The sequence below is a fragment of the Coenobita brevimanus genome, chromosome 51 (assembly GCF_032717465.1).
Source record: "Coenobita brevimanus isolate Jiangsu-jjx chromosome 51, ASM3271746v2, whole genome shotgun sequence".
In the NCBI taxonomy this organism is placed as follows: domain Eukaryota; kingdom Metazoa; phylum Arthropoda; class Malacostraca; order Decapoda; family Coenobitidae; genus Coenobita; species Coenobita brevimanus.
In genome coordinates, this window is record NC_137004.1 from 30,733,072 (window position 1) to 30,750,384 (window position 17,313).

The 17,313-nt window shown below is 42.5% G+C and overlaps 1 protein-coding gene across 2 annotated transcripts in view; it reads right to left on the reverse strand.

Moving 5' to 3' along the window:
* The window catches only part of Galphas (G protein alpha s subunit), a 140,524-nt gene that overhangs the window by 98,157 nt on the left and 25,054 nt on the right, over window positions 1-17,313 (reverse strand). For both annotated transcript variants that reach the window (XM_080272773.1, XM_080272774.1), the window contains exon 2: window positions 11,804-11,876. In XM_080272773.1, coding sequence (XP_080128899.1) covers window positions 11,804-11,876 — 73 coding nt within the window. The remainder of the gene's footprint in view (window positions 1-11,803; window positions 11,877-17,313) is intronic.

Genomic DNA, 17,313 nt, shown 5'->3' on the forward strand with positions numbered 1-17,313 from the left:
TGGGACTGGAGTGTATTGGTGTTGTGATGAGGAGAGGTAGATTGAGGTGGTTTGGACATGTGGAGAGGATGGGGGATGATAGTTGGGTGAGGAAGGTGAGAAGTGTTAATATTGGGGGTGGGGTTATGAGGGGTAGACCGAGAAAGACATGGGACGAGGTCATTAAGTGTGACCTTAGGGTTAAGGGACTGAACAGGGAGGCTGCAATGGATCGTGCAGCATGGAGAGCCGCCATTAGGTGACCAAGGCCGACACATGCAAGCATGTTGGAGCCTTTAAAAACGAAAACAACGAAACAAGGGAAGCACAAAAATTATGGTACAGTATGTGCTTTAAGTTTCCTCTTATTTGGCCAGTAGCAAAGAAGTTACTTACTCAAGAGTATTAACATTATTGCAGTAACATTTTAAAATACAGCTACCACAAATTCACTTAGGACCTCCCCCGCACAAAGTACAGTATTATAAAAACACAGAATCATAGTACATCACAATGTTTGTTCATGAAATGCCATTCATTAATATGAAATCATGTTTCCCTTGTTTTTCAGGACCAAATGGATGCATTTTGACATGGAATCACTTAGATCTCTAAAGTAATCTTAGGACATTTCTTTGCACCAAACTTTTGTCAGTTCAGTCTTGAGGTTGTCCACATTGGGTGTCTTCTTCTGGCCATGATTTTCTTCATCTCTGCCCAGCAGTTTTCTATCGGATTTAGATCCAGACTGTTGCCAGGCCAGTCAAGGACCTCAATCCGATTATCCTGAAGCCATTTTGTCACCTTTCTTGACTTGTGACATGGAGCTGAATCGTGCATGAAAAAGCCACACCCATGAGTAGCAAAAGTGTTTAACAAACGATCTTCCAGGACTTGAATGTACCGGCCACCATTCATCATCAAATTCTTAGGAAGAAAGTAGAGGCCTCCCCTTCCCATTTCACCTTAGAAACACCCCCATACCATTACTGATTGTGAGTGCTTAACAGTCGGCACTGTGTAAGCAGGGTCATATTGACTACGGGAGGCAGGGTGACGAACCTTGGCAGAACGCACCTGGAACACTTGAAATGTGCTTTCATTGGAAAACATAACTTTTCTCCACTCATCCGATGTCCAGTGTGCATACTTCTTGGCAAAATGAATGCACTGCTTCTTCATGCTGTCAGTGAGAAGCAGTTTCTTGGCTGCGGTGCGGCTTGGAAAACCCAGCCCCTTCTGCAAGTGGTGTTGGATAGTTCGAATTGAGACCGTGTAACAGCTGGAGATGCATTCTCTTCAATTCTGCCACTGTCAGTCGAGGATTCTTCATTACTTCCCTCTTCAGAAGCGTAACTGTACCTCTGGAAGACGTCCTCTTCTTTCCACTGCCATGCTTGTGCTCTGGTACGACATCAGGTGGCAAGCCACATGCTGCACCAAGAATCTTCGTGACAGTCAACTTTGCGCGTCCTGTACGTTCACAAATCGTGTTGATAGGGACATTATCCTGCCTTCATGCAATGATATGGACCCTCTCATCCCCTGAGCAGTACTTTCCAGGCATTACAACTCAACTCTAGGAAAATAACAGGGCAGTAATGCATACGAAAAAAGAGGGAGGCGCAAGCTTGGAGAGACGGTAACATATACTCCCACTCTCGCTTCTGGGCAAGCACTGACGTGCTGAGTGTTTCACCACCTCCCGCCAACACCAGAGGAGTTGCCAGTTTTATAAGAATTGTTATATTTCGATGTACATTAAAATAGTAACACAATTATTTTAAGTACGTGTCAAGTGGGGTTGGTGCAGGATTAGTGCCCCTCCCTGTAAAACAATTAACTCTAAGCCCTTGGGCACCCCGTTTGGGATACATGGCGTCTGGCAATGAATGAATGAAAAAAAATGAATGAATGACCAGCATTATTTCACATTCACTAAACAAACTAAAGATCTGCAAGTAACAACCGACTCAAAGAAACGCAGCGATAATTAAGATGTATTTATTATATAATTATATAAACTCTACTGAAGATTAAAAGAAAAAATGAAAAGAAGCTGAATATCTGCTCACAATTCTTGTACCATCGAAAGTAAACATTAAGCCTAAATTATACCAAACACCGCTAGTGTGTATGTGTACACAGTCAGAGTTGCAAGTTCATAGGGTACTAGTCTGCAACAGGTCCTTGAGGGAAGACTTCAGTCTACATATTTGTGTCAAGCTCACGTGACTTCAGAAATGGACTCCCATGGGAGATGTACGGTATACTGATGATTTGGTGTTGATTGCAGTGAATGAAAGGGAGATGGAAGAAAGATTTAGGAAGTGGAGATATGGTATGAGGCACAAGGGCTAAAGAGTAGATGCAGATAAAACAAAAGTGATGATATCTAGGGTTAGTGGCAGTACTGTTAAAGAGGAGGGAGAGTGGCCATGTGCAATCTGCCACAAGGGCGTGAGAAGTAATTCCATCTTGTGCAGTGTTTGTGATAAGTGGGTGCATAAGAGATGTAGTGATATTAGAGGCAGACTGTGATAGAATGCTGATATTATGTGTGTGGTGTGTCAGGGAATGCAGGTGGAGATTGTCAGGCATGAAAGGAGTTTGTGGTAGGTGGGGGTGCTCACCATCCACTCACTCGATGTGGTGCTGCTTTGGGTGTCTGCCCTTTCCTCTCTTCCTTGCTTCCTCTTCCATCTTTCTTTCCTTCATTCTTTCCTCTTCTGTCTGCCTACTAATGACTTTACATTCCCTCTTCTGTCTTTCTTTCCTTCATTCTTGCCTCTTCCTTCTGCCTATGGGTGCCTCTACACTGACTGACAAGCCAACTGGTTTCCTGTATACCAGGAAACCATTTACTACACTGGGTGGTAACCATATAACCAAATTATGGCACCTGGTAGTTTAGTGGGTAATTAAGGTGCCCAAATCGGATTGTGCCAGTGCAGGCTTATATCCAAAGGGTGGTTGGGATTTATTGCTCATGTAATGCCAATCGCGGATTAGTAAGGCTGGTCACTCTCATCTTAAATGTCAGGACCAACTTGCCTAGCTGCGGGCTCCTACGCTCCTCGTGGGGCAACGTAGGAGCGGATGATGGATGAATGAAAGGACTGAACATGTTGGTAAGTCTCTTGAGTGTGTGGAAGAGTTTTGATATTTGGGAGACACGTTATGTGCTAGAAGTGGGGCTGGAGCTAGCTCTGGGGCTAGAGTGAGGGGTGGTTAGAAGTTCAGGGAGCTGTTGCCTCTCCTGACACTGACACGGCTCTCCCTCCATACTATGGGATCTTTGTATGCAGCATGTGTTAGGAGCGTAATACTGTATGTGGTGAGACCTGGGCAGTAAAGGAAGAGGATATTCGCAGACTCAAACACAGAGAAATGACAATGATAAGTGGATGTGCAGTGCGTCCCTGACTGTAGGCCTGGAGGGGCTAGGTTTAAGATGGAGGAGTTGAGAGGTAGGATGGGACTGGAGTGTATTGGTGTTGTGATGAGGAGAGGTAGATGGAGGTGGTTTGGGCATGTGGAGAGACTGGGGGGATGACAACTGGGTGCAGAAAGTGAGAAGCGTTAATATTAGATGTGAGGTTATGAGGGGGAGACCAAAAAAAAGACCTGGTACAAGGTCATTAAGTGTGACCTCAGGGTTCTGGGACTGAACAGGGAGGCTGCCAGAGACTGAGCAGCATGGAGAGCTGACATTAGGTGACCATGGCCGACACATGCAAGCATATTGGAGCCTTCAAAAATGAAACGAAACAAAACGAGCTTCATTCTAATCTATCTATCTATCTATAGCCCGACGCCCTAATCCCGCAAAGGGTGGCCGCAGACAAAACGCCTCCAAGTCACTCTGTCACCCACCATTTGACTACCCTCCCCCCAACTCACCCCCCCCTCCCTCATATACCTCTCAACTCCATCCCTCCACCTCATCCTCGGTCTACCCCTCCCTCTCCCTCCCTCCACCTCACCTACATACACCCTCTTAGTCAGTCTTTCATTCTCCATTCTCTCCACATGTCCAAACCACCTCAGTGTATTTCTCCTAATCTTCTCAACCACATCCACATCTACCCCACAACGTTCCTTCACTTCTTCATTCGTCAACCTGTCCCTCCATGTCACTCCACATGCTCCTCTCAAGTAACTCATTTCCACTGCTCTCACTCTTGACTTGTTCCCCTCTTGCAAGGTCCACGCCTCGCTTCCATACGTCAGGGTAGGGATCACAATACTATCATGCAGTGACTTCTTAACTTCCATACTCACCTCCCTATTTCTCATCACTGCTTTCAGTGTACCAACAACCTTCAATTCCCTGCTGTACCCTTTCATGTACTTCATCCCCCAAAGTTCCATCCTTACTCATCACACTACCCAAGTACTTGAATGCACTCACATTCTCCATATCCTCACCATCCAACCTCACTGCACACTCTGTGACTTCATTCCTCTCAAACACCATAACTTTACTTTTGTTTACATTAACTTTCAGCTTCCTCCTCCTACACACTGTCCCAAATTCATTCACCAAACCTTGCAACTCCCATTCATCTTCACTCAACAATACTGTATCATCAGCAAACAGCAACACCGGAAGCTTCCAAATCTCACCCTCATTCATTAGGGCCAGCCCCACATCCACTGCCCTACCTTGCACCTCCTTTACAACCCCATCCATATATATATTAAATAGCCATGGAGACATCACACACCCCTGTTTCAGTCCCACATTGAGATCAAAGAACTCACTCAGCTCACCATCCACTCGCACCGTAGCCCTAGCTCCCTCGTACATACTCTTTACAGCACTCAACAATTTCCCCTCCACTCCATATATTCTTAATACCTTCCACATACCTTGCCTATCTATTCTATCATACGCTTTCTCCAAGTCCATGAAGGCAGCATACACTTTCCTTCTCTTCTCTAGATACTTCTCCACTAAACATCTTAGAACAAATATCTGATCTACACACCCTTTTCCCTTCCTAAATCCCCCTTGTTCTTCTCCAACTAGCTCCTCTGTCATATGCCTAACCCTATCAATGAGTATTCTACCATATATTTTACCAGTCACACTAAGAAGGCAAATACCCCTATGGTTACCACATACTTCTCTCTCCCCTTTTCCTTTGTACAGAGGAACAATTATACCTGATTTCCAGTCCTCTGGAACCCTTCCCTCTTCCCAAGCCAATCTACACAACTTCCATATCCACTCCACAACAATCTCACCCCCATACCTAAGCATTTCACCGAACACTCCATCAATTCCAGGGGCCTTTTCCAGCTTAATCTTTTTCATCGCTTCCACTACTTCCGCCCTACTGATCTCTTCCTCCCTCCTCTCATCTCTTCTTCTCCCAGCCATTCCCCAACCACTTATACTCACACTGCTCTCACTCTCTACGTTCAACAAATCCTCAAAGTGCTCCTTCCATCTCCTCAATTTCTCTCTCTTCTCCACCAACAATCTATTATTCCTATCTTTCACTCCCCTACTATTTCCCCTTTCACACTGCCTTACTTTCTTTACCTCCTTCCAAAACAATTTCTTACTCTCCCTCCATTTCACACTCAGATTCCTCCCAAACTCTTCATCCACTTTCTTCTTACTCTCCTTCACCAGTCTCTTAACCTCCCTTCTCCTGCTCACATATGCCTCTCTCTTCTCTCTCTCATCTTCTCCCCTACCTCTACTCACCAACCATTCACCATATGCCTTCTTCTTTTGTTCCACAGCTCGTTTCACCTCATCATTCCACCATGCTGTCCCTTGCACACCCCTACATCTCCTCCTCACTCCACAAACCGCCTCACACGCTGCGCCTATCTCTTCAGTGAATATCTTACATACGTCTTCCATCCCTTCCATCTGCTCTAGCTCATACCTTCCCAATCTTTCTTCCACTATGCTCTTATACTCTGTCATTTTCTCACTATCTTGCAATTTCTCCACTCTTCTCACAGGAGCTGCTTCCTCCTGTCTTCCCCTTCGCCTTCTCAACCACTTTCTTTGCATCTTTACCTTGGCCATCACAGTGATATAAAAATACGGTCTAAATATTCTGTATGTTTTAGTTCCAGCATTTTACCAATTAAGGCGGTCAACAGGATGTGTGTAATTATCATTACAACATTAGTTCACACCTAAAATGGTGGGGAAATAAGTGCTAGTCTAGGGTCAATGTGTAAAACAAATATTTATTTATTTTCCATCCTTACTCAGTCGATTCCAATATCTATCTATCCATTGCCAGACGCCTCAATCCCGTTCGGGGTGGTCACAAACAAGTCGCCTCCATTTCGCCATGTCCCCTGCCATTTCACTGCCCTGCTCCCAACTCACACTCCCCTCTCTCATATACCTCTCCAACCCATCCCTCCATCTCATCCTCAGCCTCCCCCTCCCTCTCCCCCCCTCCACCTCACTCACATACACTCTCCTCATCAGTCTCTCACCCTCCATCCTCTCCACATGGCCAAACCACCTCAGTGTGTTCCCCCAAATGCTTCCTATCACATCCACAACCACACCACAACACTCTACATCCTTATTTGTCAGCCTGTCTCTCCATGTGACTCCACAGGCTTCTCTCAAATAACTCATTTCCACTGCTCTCACTCTTGACTTGTGCCCTTCCAACAACGTCCAAGCTTCACTTCCATACGTTAGAGTTGGTATCACAATACTGTCATGTAGTAACTTTTTCACTTCCATGCTCACTTCCCTGTTTCTTATCACTGCTTTCAAGGAACCAGCAACCTTTCTTCTCTGCTGTACCCTTTCAAGCACTTCACCCTCCAAACCTCCATCCTTACTCATCACACTACCCAAGTACAGTACTTAAACGTTCTCACATTTTCCAATTCCTCACCATCCAACCTCACTGTACATTCACTGACTTCACCCCTCTCAAAGACCATCACTCCACTCTTCCCTAATTCACTTTTAGATTCCATTTCTTACACACACTCCCAAACTCATCCACCAAGCCTTGCAGCTCCCCTTCGTCTTCACTCAACAACACAGTATCATCTGCAAACAACAGTACAGGGAGTTTCCAAACACTACCCTCTCTCATCAGGGCCACTCCAACATCCACTAACCTACCTTGTACCTCTTTTATTACCCCATCCATGTACAGATTGGACAACCATGGAGACATGACACATCCCTGTTTCAACCCAACTTTCAAAGAGAAAAATTCGCTCAGTTCACCATCCACACGCACTGCAGCCTTAGCACCATCATACATACTCTTCACAACATTCAACAACTTCCCATCTACTCCATATATTCTTAATACTTTCCACAATCCTTGTCTATCCACCCTGTCATATGCTTTCTCCAAATCCATGAAAGCTGCATACAACTTCTTTCTCTTCTCTAGAAACTTTTCCACTAAAGATCTAAGAATGAATATCTGCTCTACACGACCTCTTCCCTTCCTAAAGCCTCCCTGTTCTCCAACTAATTCCTCTGTTATTTCCTTAACTCTATCAGTAAGTATCCTACCATATACTTTTCCTATTATACTAAGAAGACAAATTTCCCTAACTCTGTCAGTAAGTATCCTACCATACACTTTTCTATTATACTAAGAAGACAAATGCCCCTATGATTACCACACACTTCTTTTTCTCCTTTTCCTTTGTACAAGGGAATAATTATACCTGACTTCCAATCCTCCAGAACTCTACCTTCCTCCCAGGCCAATCTGCACATCTTCCACATCCATTCTACTACTATCTCTCCCCCATGCTTCAACATTTCACCACACACTCCATCAATTCCTGGGGCTTTCCCCAATTTAACTTTCTTCATTGCTTCCACAACTTCTATCCTACTGATTTCTTCCTGTCTTCTCACCTCCCTCCTTCTCCCAGCCATTTATACTCACATCACTTCCATCCTCTATGTTCAACAATTCCTTGAGGTGTTCTCTCCATCTGCTCACTTTTTCTCCCTTCTCCACAAGTAATCTACCATTTCTATTTTTCACTCCCCTGCTAACTTCACTTCCACCCTGTCTTACTCTCTTCACCTCTTTCCAGAACATTTTCCTACAGTCCCTCCACTTTACACTCAAATTCCTTCCAAATTCCTCATCCACTCTCTCCTTACTCTCTCTTACTAATCTTTTTACCTCTCTTTCTTTCTACATATAACTCTTTCTTCCGCCTCTCAACTTCTTCCACGCCCCTATTTCTCATCCATTCATTGTATGCTGCTTCTTTTGTGCCACTGCCTGTCTCACCTCTTCATTCCAACACACTGTTCCTTGCACCCCCTTCCGTCTTCTCTTCATCCCACACACCAAATCACATGCTGCACATATTTCTTCTGTGAGTATTCCAATATGATTTCAATTATCGGATACCGTAATTTTTCCCTTCCGATACTGATACGGATATTAACCGGTTTTTGCTTACTGATTTACAGCACTGGCTAGGAGAAATACACAGTGGTGGTTTGGCCTTGTGGACAGGATGGCGAATGAGAGACTAAGTAGATGAGTCTATATAAGTGAGGTGGAAGGGGAGACAGAGGATGATGTGGAGGGATGGAGTCGAGAGGTGTATGTGAGAGGGGGTGCAAGTTGGAAGCAGGGCAGCAAAATGGCATGGGACAGGGCAACATGGGGCCAATTTGTCTGTGGTCACCCCATAAGGGATTGAGGCATCTGGCTACAGACAGATAACCCTACTGCAGGTGGTGGTCATGTGAGTATGAATGGACTATTGACCTTAATATTCGTATTACAGGGTTGATACCATCTCTAGTTAAAAGTTTGAAAATCAAAACTTCATTAACAGCCTTCCATAATTCACTAGCGCCCTCAATAACCTGATACATGCAACATACAGCCACAGCGATTACAAGGTACACTGCAAAGTACAGCTCAAGATAAGGTTGATAATTAACTTTTCTGCACATTTTTAATTTTTTAGGGGGTGGACTCTTGACAAATGAATTTAAATAAGTCATGTAAAAGCATCTCAAGTCACTTCATAAGCTCACAGCCTGCCCTATGCATGCATCATTAGTTACTGTTTCGTATGATGGAAAGTCAAGGTCTGGCCCAAGAAATATTAAAAATATGGTTATCCCATGGCAGGTTCTGGGTAATTCTGTGTTGCATAATATGTATGAATGAACTCTTTAATGTGGTTCCCAAAATTTATTCATGAATATTTGTAGTACAGTACAGTAAACTCTCAATTATCCACTGTCGCAATATCTGGCCCAATGCAATATCCGGCACTGCTGGCTAGGCTCTATTAAAGCAATATCCGGCGCTGAAACAGGACGTAACTGGCAGTTATATGCAATATCCGGCGTGAAAGTGTATCAACCGGCTCATAAACGATAGCCAACTGGCGCTGTATTACCGAATTTTATAATTGCTTTATTGTACTTTATGCTTAATTTTCATCTTTTACTCACGGGAAAGTTTTTAGGATAGAGGGCTGAGAGAGACAATAACGCAATATCTGGTTCAGTCCCTGACCCGATGGGAGGTACAGTGCTATGCAATATCTGGCATTTTGCAATATCTGGTGTAGGGCCTGGCTGAATTACGCTGGATCTATGAGAGTTTACTGTATCTGCATATCTGCCTAGGCTCCACCTTCAAAATAAGGAAAATATTCATGCTTTTTACTGCTAAACTATAGTAAATATTGACCGTAAAATTTGCACAACCATACTACAGCATGCTCTCTTCCACATTACACTCAGAAGCCTGGTCTTTGCAAAAAAAAAAATACAGCGAGCTCTCACATAACGTGCAAATGTTGTCCCTGGAAGGTCCTGTTTTATGATATTTTCATGTCATAGGGCCATACGTTTACATGTTAAAGGGTTTCATGGTACCCAAGCCAGCCCCAAGTTCACTTTTTGGGGCAATTTTCCGGGATTTTTCCCAGGACATTTACATCCATCATCATCCAATCCTACATTGCCCCATGAGGAGCATTGGAGCCCGGGGCTAGGCAGTTGGTCAATTTTCCAGGATTTTTCCCGGGACATTTACCTACCTAATAATGAATTCATTATATACAAACACTGAAGGATTCCTCATCTTGAATTGAAGAGGTTGTGGGCTTCCTGGGGAGGAAGGGGAGTGGGGTTCCGAGGCAGGGCAGGACTCCTACTGGTCCCCCCCCCCAAAAAAAAGTGCAAAGATAACACACAGTACATGTGCAGCCACAGCAAGGGGAGAGGGTAGGCTCAAGTGGGGCAGGAATACTCAGTGGACCATGACAACACCCCGCGCAGACACGTGACAGCCATGCATCATTGGCTGATGCAACCTGTGATATGAATATCACTGCCTGCGTTATGTCTGTTCCCACCATGTTACAACCAAGTTTTTCGCGTAATGACTGCTTACACCATAATTTGTGGCCTCAGGCCACATAATCCCTCTCGTCGCAGCATAGTACAGTTTTTTAAAAAATGGGCAATTGTTTTAACCTGCGTAATATCTGTCATTTTTGTGTTTTGACCATTTCCTGGCCTCAAAATCTGCCTTTCATGCTACGAGAGGTTCGCGTACTCAGATCACGCGTTAAGTGAGTGCTGAATGTACAGTATATGTAAATTTTTCTGGTGGTCCAAAGTTACCAAATTTCAAAACACTATAGAGGCTAAACAATGGTATACAGAACATCGACCTGAAAATTTATATACATAAAGTTTATCACATCCTCTACGAACTGAAAGAACAAGAAAAACTGACTTTTTTCACATGGGGTGCACTTTGGATTTCCAGTTTAATGCATATCATGGGTTTATATCAGCACAAGAGTCCTTACAGGATACTGAAAGATATTAATATAAAATGCCTGGCATTAGGCTAGAGCTCTAAGGATGAAAAGAGGGCATATTTTTAGGGACTGATGATAATCAAGGGATGGACCTCCAGAATCACTCCTTTGTCTATACTGAATAGAGGAAGAGGATACAAAATAAGAGTCAGCACAAAAGATACAAAACGTATACAGTGTCAACTCTGTCATTCTTGTAATTCAGTACAGCCTCTTTTTATGTGCCCTCCAACTGCATGAAACATGATTTACATGGAAATACAAACCTCTACCATAATCCCTTTTACATGGTTCTGATTCCATTTACTTCAAAAAATTCTTGACCAACATTCCATTTTTGCATACCGACATTCAAAATACTCACTGAGACAAGTCTCTAAAAAATTGGGGGGAGAGTAATTTTGAAGGTTTTGAGGCCTAGCTTCGGCGCTCAAGAGGTTAGAGGCACTGCTTAATGCCCCCTGCTCTAGCCCCTCAGCCTCTGATAACCCCCCCCCCCATCACCCAAAACAACCATCACATCGTCATCCGTGATAATATTAGCCACTTATTATCTTATATTCTTGTTCATGCACTACTGCTTCAACCTAATGGTGATCAATGCTGTAATGTTTAAGTTTTGATAAGGGGTAAAATGGGACTTCAGAAAAATTCCTCTCCACATCACCCAAATAACACAAGTCCTTATTGGATGGTTTACACGTTTCCTTTGGCACAGTTTTTTTTAACCCGCATTAGCCCTGAAAATGGTGGGTCTATTGTACGGCACAACTGAGTACCCATAAAATTTCACACGAGTTAGTCAACTATACAGTACTATCTTTTACTAAGCTGTCAGCCCATACTCTTCCAACAATCAATTGACATTTTCTGGGAAAAAATAAAAAAATAAATTAGCTATTAAGTCTGAAACCAGGTATCAAATAGTACTCCGCAAATGCATAACCAGTAACATCACAACATTACTCACTCTTCACTGAAGCCATCGACATGTAGAATTCTCATTTGTTTAACTATGGTGCTCTTCCCTGATTCTCCGGCTCCTGAAGGAAGAAAAAGACATCAACCCATGAATACAAAGCAAGTGGAAAAGTAAGAATAACACATCTAACCCAGTTTCTCAAATTTAAATGACACAGGCATGGGGATCAGAAGGTGCAAGGTGAATAGATCAGTACATTCAGCTGGCAACTGGAAGAACCTGAGTTTAATTCTAGGTCTGATCAGAGGTTTGGACAAAATCTGTTTCCCTGTTCACCCTGCAACACATATGGAGAACTGGGTGTAACTATTATACGTCGTATTACATGGAGAAGACTGGGATTTGGCAAAACCTGATCATCTCCCCTGATGATCCTTGTGCAGTCAAATCAATAATCCTAACTCATATTCTTCTTCTTCTTATAGAGTAGGAAGATATAGAGCATGGGTTATTCACATCCTTGAGGTTATGAAACAGAGAACAAAAGCCTCAGATTCAGCTATCCTCCACCGTGCTTCTAGAATGAAATAGGCTGCTCGCAACATGAGTATTAGGCAGTAAGATTAAGGCACAAAATCCTCTTCCAATACAAAGCGAGATATTTTTCATTCCCACCCCTAATAGTTGCCTTCTAAAAACATGCAGAACATTACTGGATATTAACTTTTCTACTAATACACAACAGTGTAGGGGCAAAAGTAAATTTACTCAAGTTATGTATAAAAACCAATAGTTGAAAAATTACATTCAAGACACTGGAAGAATATGGATGTTAAAAAACTTGGGAAAAGCATACATGAAGTGTCTGGTCTAGAATGGTGTACGGTGCTACAAGGGTGTCATGTAGTAAGAAATGAACAGTTTGGTGGCACAAAGAGGTTGAAAGAGTAGAGGAAGAAAAAAGGAAATGTTACTGGTGTGGCTACAAGTAAAGAATTTAATTATTAAAAAGACAGAATATAATGAGTAATAAATGTGTGTAAAGATAAAGGTAAAACTGATGAATGTGAAGAAATTAATGTCTTTTCTCTGAATATAGGAAATAGCTTTTAATGATGTAAAAATGTACAAATTAATCCAAATTTATGTGTGAAAATGAAAGAACATGAACATGTGAAACTGAAATAGCATGCAAACAAAAACTACAGGTATTTGAAAACTGATGCAACTGGAAGATGGAAAGCAAGTGACAGTAAACATAACAAGGAATGGTGGTGCATGAAGAAAAAATACAGTCCTCAAGAACCTGACAATAGTAGTGGTGTAGGCTGCTTTAAAAAGATTAAAGAATGGGAGGGTATTAAATGTTGAGGTAGTCTGTGACTAAAGTACACCTAACATTTCAATCAATCTACTTCTCACTTGTCTCTGCTGACTAATGTTCATGCAAAGAAAGACCTGATATGTTTTTCTGCCCATAAATGATTCTCTACAATATAATGCTTCCGGGGGGAAAATATGACGTGCTGTATCTGTCTACACAAACTTTTGTCTTAATTGTACATGCACATTTATGCATTACTGAAAAATGTGCAATACTCTGTTTGTCGGTAATATGCCAGTAATCTTGAATATGTGAAGTTGTACCTATAAAAAGAAAGGATATGATTGTGGCTGTGTACAAAAGTAAACTTAACCAAAGTAGGTGAAAAAAATAAAAAAATAAAAAAACAAATAAATAAATCCACAAAGTACTCTAGGAAAAATTGGGTACATGAAAGGATAATGACAGAAAACGTAGTACTAGTATCGTAATGTTTGGTGTGTGATCAACCAGGAAGTTCTGCAGGTGGTAGGAAGGTGTTAATCAAGTATGTGCAGTGAGGTTGACTGTAGAAAAAAGCAAGTGAGGTGGACTGCAAGATACATACTGCATTTACGGTTACGGAAAAAGCATAACATAAAAAGAGAGGGTTTATGGAAGGTATTACAAATGTATAGTCCAGAGCTGCTACCAGACTGGATCATCAGAATGAAACACACCAAAATTAGCCTACCAGATCTGATCAAATCTGGATCAGGAGGATTTGTTTTGTTTCGTTTTTGAAGGCTCAAATGTGCTTGCATGCATTGGGCTTGGTCACCTAATTGCAGCTCTCCATGCTGGTCAATCTCTGGCAACTTCCCTATCCAGTCCATAATCCCTGAGGTCACACTCAATGACCTCATCCCTGGTCTTTTTCGGTCTACCTCTTGCAACCAGACCCCCAACATAAACACTTCTCGCTTTCTGCACCCAATTATCATCCCCCGTCCTCTCCACATGCCCAAACCATCTCAATCTCTCTCTCCTCATCACATTACCAATAAACTCAGTCCCATCCTACCCCTCAACTCTTCCATCATGAAGAGTTGAGGGACTGGATGGGACTGGAGTGTAGACTTTTAACCCTTGCTAAGCTGCAGACCTCATGTGAGGCACAATGTAGGTCTGCAAGGGCCATGCAGCAAGCCTCATGTGAAGGTCAACTTACATTTGTTGTAAAACAATGACTCAGGGAAAATAAACTACTTACAAAGAATATGGACAGCACAGGTTAAGGCTGTCATTATTTTAACTTTTCTGTCCCCTCCCCTCTCTACAGACTCAATCTAACCATATTTCACAGGAATCTGTATACTGGATTAGCTTACTGTACTGAAACCATTCTAAAGGAATTAGTCTACATTACCATACTGGGTAGCTATGCTGGGTAGCTTCCACGGTCAAGCCATATACTGTATATAGAATCTCGCTTAAACAGACACTAGCCTTAAAATAATCCAGTAGTTGCAAGGATAAACTATAAAAATATGTCACCACATTGATATAACCCTAATTCATCCAATTAATCACCTACTCCTGCAATGCACACCCAGTAATCCTCAATTCCATCCCTCGATCTTCTTCATGATTTACCTCTCCTCCTAACCTCCATCGTATATCAACATCTAAATTCTGTGCTCCTGTTTCTTTTGATGAAGTCAAAGGTGCTCACCATCTCCTTACTTGATATCGTGCTACCTTCAAGCAACTCACCAGTGACAATGCAAATAGTCCTGTATTTCTGAAAACCATTTATTATGCTGGGTGGTAACTACATATCCAATAAATACATGGCTGGTGGTGTATTGGGTCAAAGCAGGGCACTACAAATGGAAGTGACCCACAAAAGGCTCATATCCAAAGGATGGTTGGGGTTAATTGCTCACATAATGCCATATATATGAGGTCTATCCAAAAAGAATCCAAACTTTTTAAACAGAGCACTAGTTAGCCAGCCTCAAGTGATCAAGACGGGAGTGTCGTGTAGCACTGACTTTGAGCTTTAGTTTAACACTAGTCGCATCACACTATATCACTGAGTCATCAATGTACACACACCTGAGTGAATGTGTTTAGTGCACTTGGCTAATTTTCTTGTCTCTTCTATTGTCTGAAATCAGTAACCTTTCAGGGTGGATTTCAACTTGGAAAAAAAAAAAAAAAAAAGTCTACAGCGGCCAAATCTGGAGAGTGGGGTGGCTGGGGGATGAATATTTGTCTTGTGCTTCACCAAAAATTCACAGATAAGAAGTGATGCATGAGCAGGTGCATTGACATGGTGCAGCATCCAGGTTTTGCTTGTCCAAGTCTCAGGCCTTTACCTTAGCACTGCCTCCCTCAAACGCTTCAGGAAATCCAAGTAAAATTCCTTGCTGACTGCCTGATCATGTGGAACAAACTCATGTTAAGCAACACCCTTCCAAAAAAACAAAAAAACAAACAATCATCATTTTCACACGAGCAATTTTTTTTTTTCTTTTTTTTCAACGGTGACAATGTTCCAAACCACAGCAACGACTGCCTTTTTGTTTCAACATCATAGCCATACACCCATGTTTCATCACCTGTTACGACATTTTTCAGTAAGTTTCACCAGCTTTCAAATAATAAAACAATTCCTGACTGACTGGCAAGGTTCTCTTTTTACTCATCAGTCAGCAGATGCAACTCATATTTTGCGGCAATATGATGCACCTTCAGTTTTTCGGTTAAAACCGTGTGGCATGAACTTTTACAGATGCCTACTTCTTTGGAAACTTCATGGGCAAGTCAGGTGATGATTTTCAAGGATCACAACATGCACTTTCTCAATGTGATTGTTAACTGTTGATGTGGAAGGCCTCCAGATTTGAGATCATCTTTGGCTGATGTTCCTCCAGATATGAACTGCTGGAACCACTTGCAACACTGCACATGGCTCAAACAATCCTCTCCATAAGTCTGCTGCAACATCTGAAAAGTTTCCTTAAAAGTTTTTCCCAATTTTTAAAAGAATTTCATGCAAACACATTGCTCTCCAAGATCCTTCATTGTTCAATCTGCAACAAATCACCAAGTGCACTAAACACACGTTTACTCAAACGCACGTACAGTATTCCCTCATTTTTCCAGACGTGTTCATTATCTGGACGCTGGACCTTGGCTCTATTAAACCATTATCCAAATTTACTTGTTATTATCCAGATGTAAAAGTCCCCGAGAACTTTGGCCAGCCAGCTGACATGTTCAAACATTTGGTATTATGGCTGCTGGGCTTGAGCCATGAGCAGGAAGTAGGCCATAACCCACAACCAGCATTAAAATATCCATCCACCCCTGTACTCAATCATCAAAGTCGCGCACTTGTCCAATCACTCCCAGAGAACCTCCAGCACCTGAGTACTGTAACATGACTGTAACCCACAAGCTGTGTCAAAACATCCCTACTCATCCCCACCAAATGTCCACAGTCACAGGGCACCAAGCAAAATTTTTCCTAACTGTCACTGAGATTATAACACAGACCGCAAGCCATGAGTACATGTTCGGTGACAGCGGTTGTTCACCTCTCTACCGAATGTTCAAAGTCGCCTGGTCATGGTGAGTTGTGTTTCTGCATGGCCACTCGGTGTCTAACAGACTGCAAGCCACAAGTAAATGTACGGTAAAAGCGCACGTCCGCCTTGTGACAGAAGGGTGAAAATCCTGCCCACAACTTTGCTTCTTTCCCCCTCCCGTCCCTCCTCCATACCCTTCCAGCTCCCCCCTCCTCACTTCCTCAGTCCCTACCCTCCTCCGTCATGATGACACTGACTCGTGAGTTCTTAACTTTGTTTGCGATTTATTTGACTGCTATTGGACGTATCGAAATTCCGCAAAATCCACAAGAAAGCTCATGAAATTCTGCATCAAGACATATGCTTAACTCTTGGAAGGTGCAGGTGGAAGTTATATGAAGGTAAGTTTTACTCCTGAACACTTTATTCTCACTGCATTACTGTACTTTTAGTTATCAGTTTTATGTATTTTTAATAGCTCATCTTATAGTAAAAACACCAGCGAAGACGATGGTACACCATTTATACCAATATAACCAATTTTTTTTTGAGCCCCAGGAGCAATCACTCATCACAGATAACTATTTTCAAGCCATCTCCAGGTTTTTTGTGGATTTTTGTTGTTTATGCATTGTTTTCCTGAGATTCAGCATTAA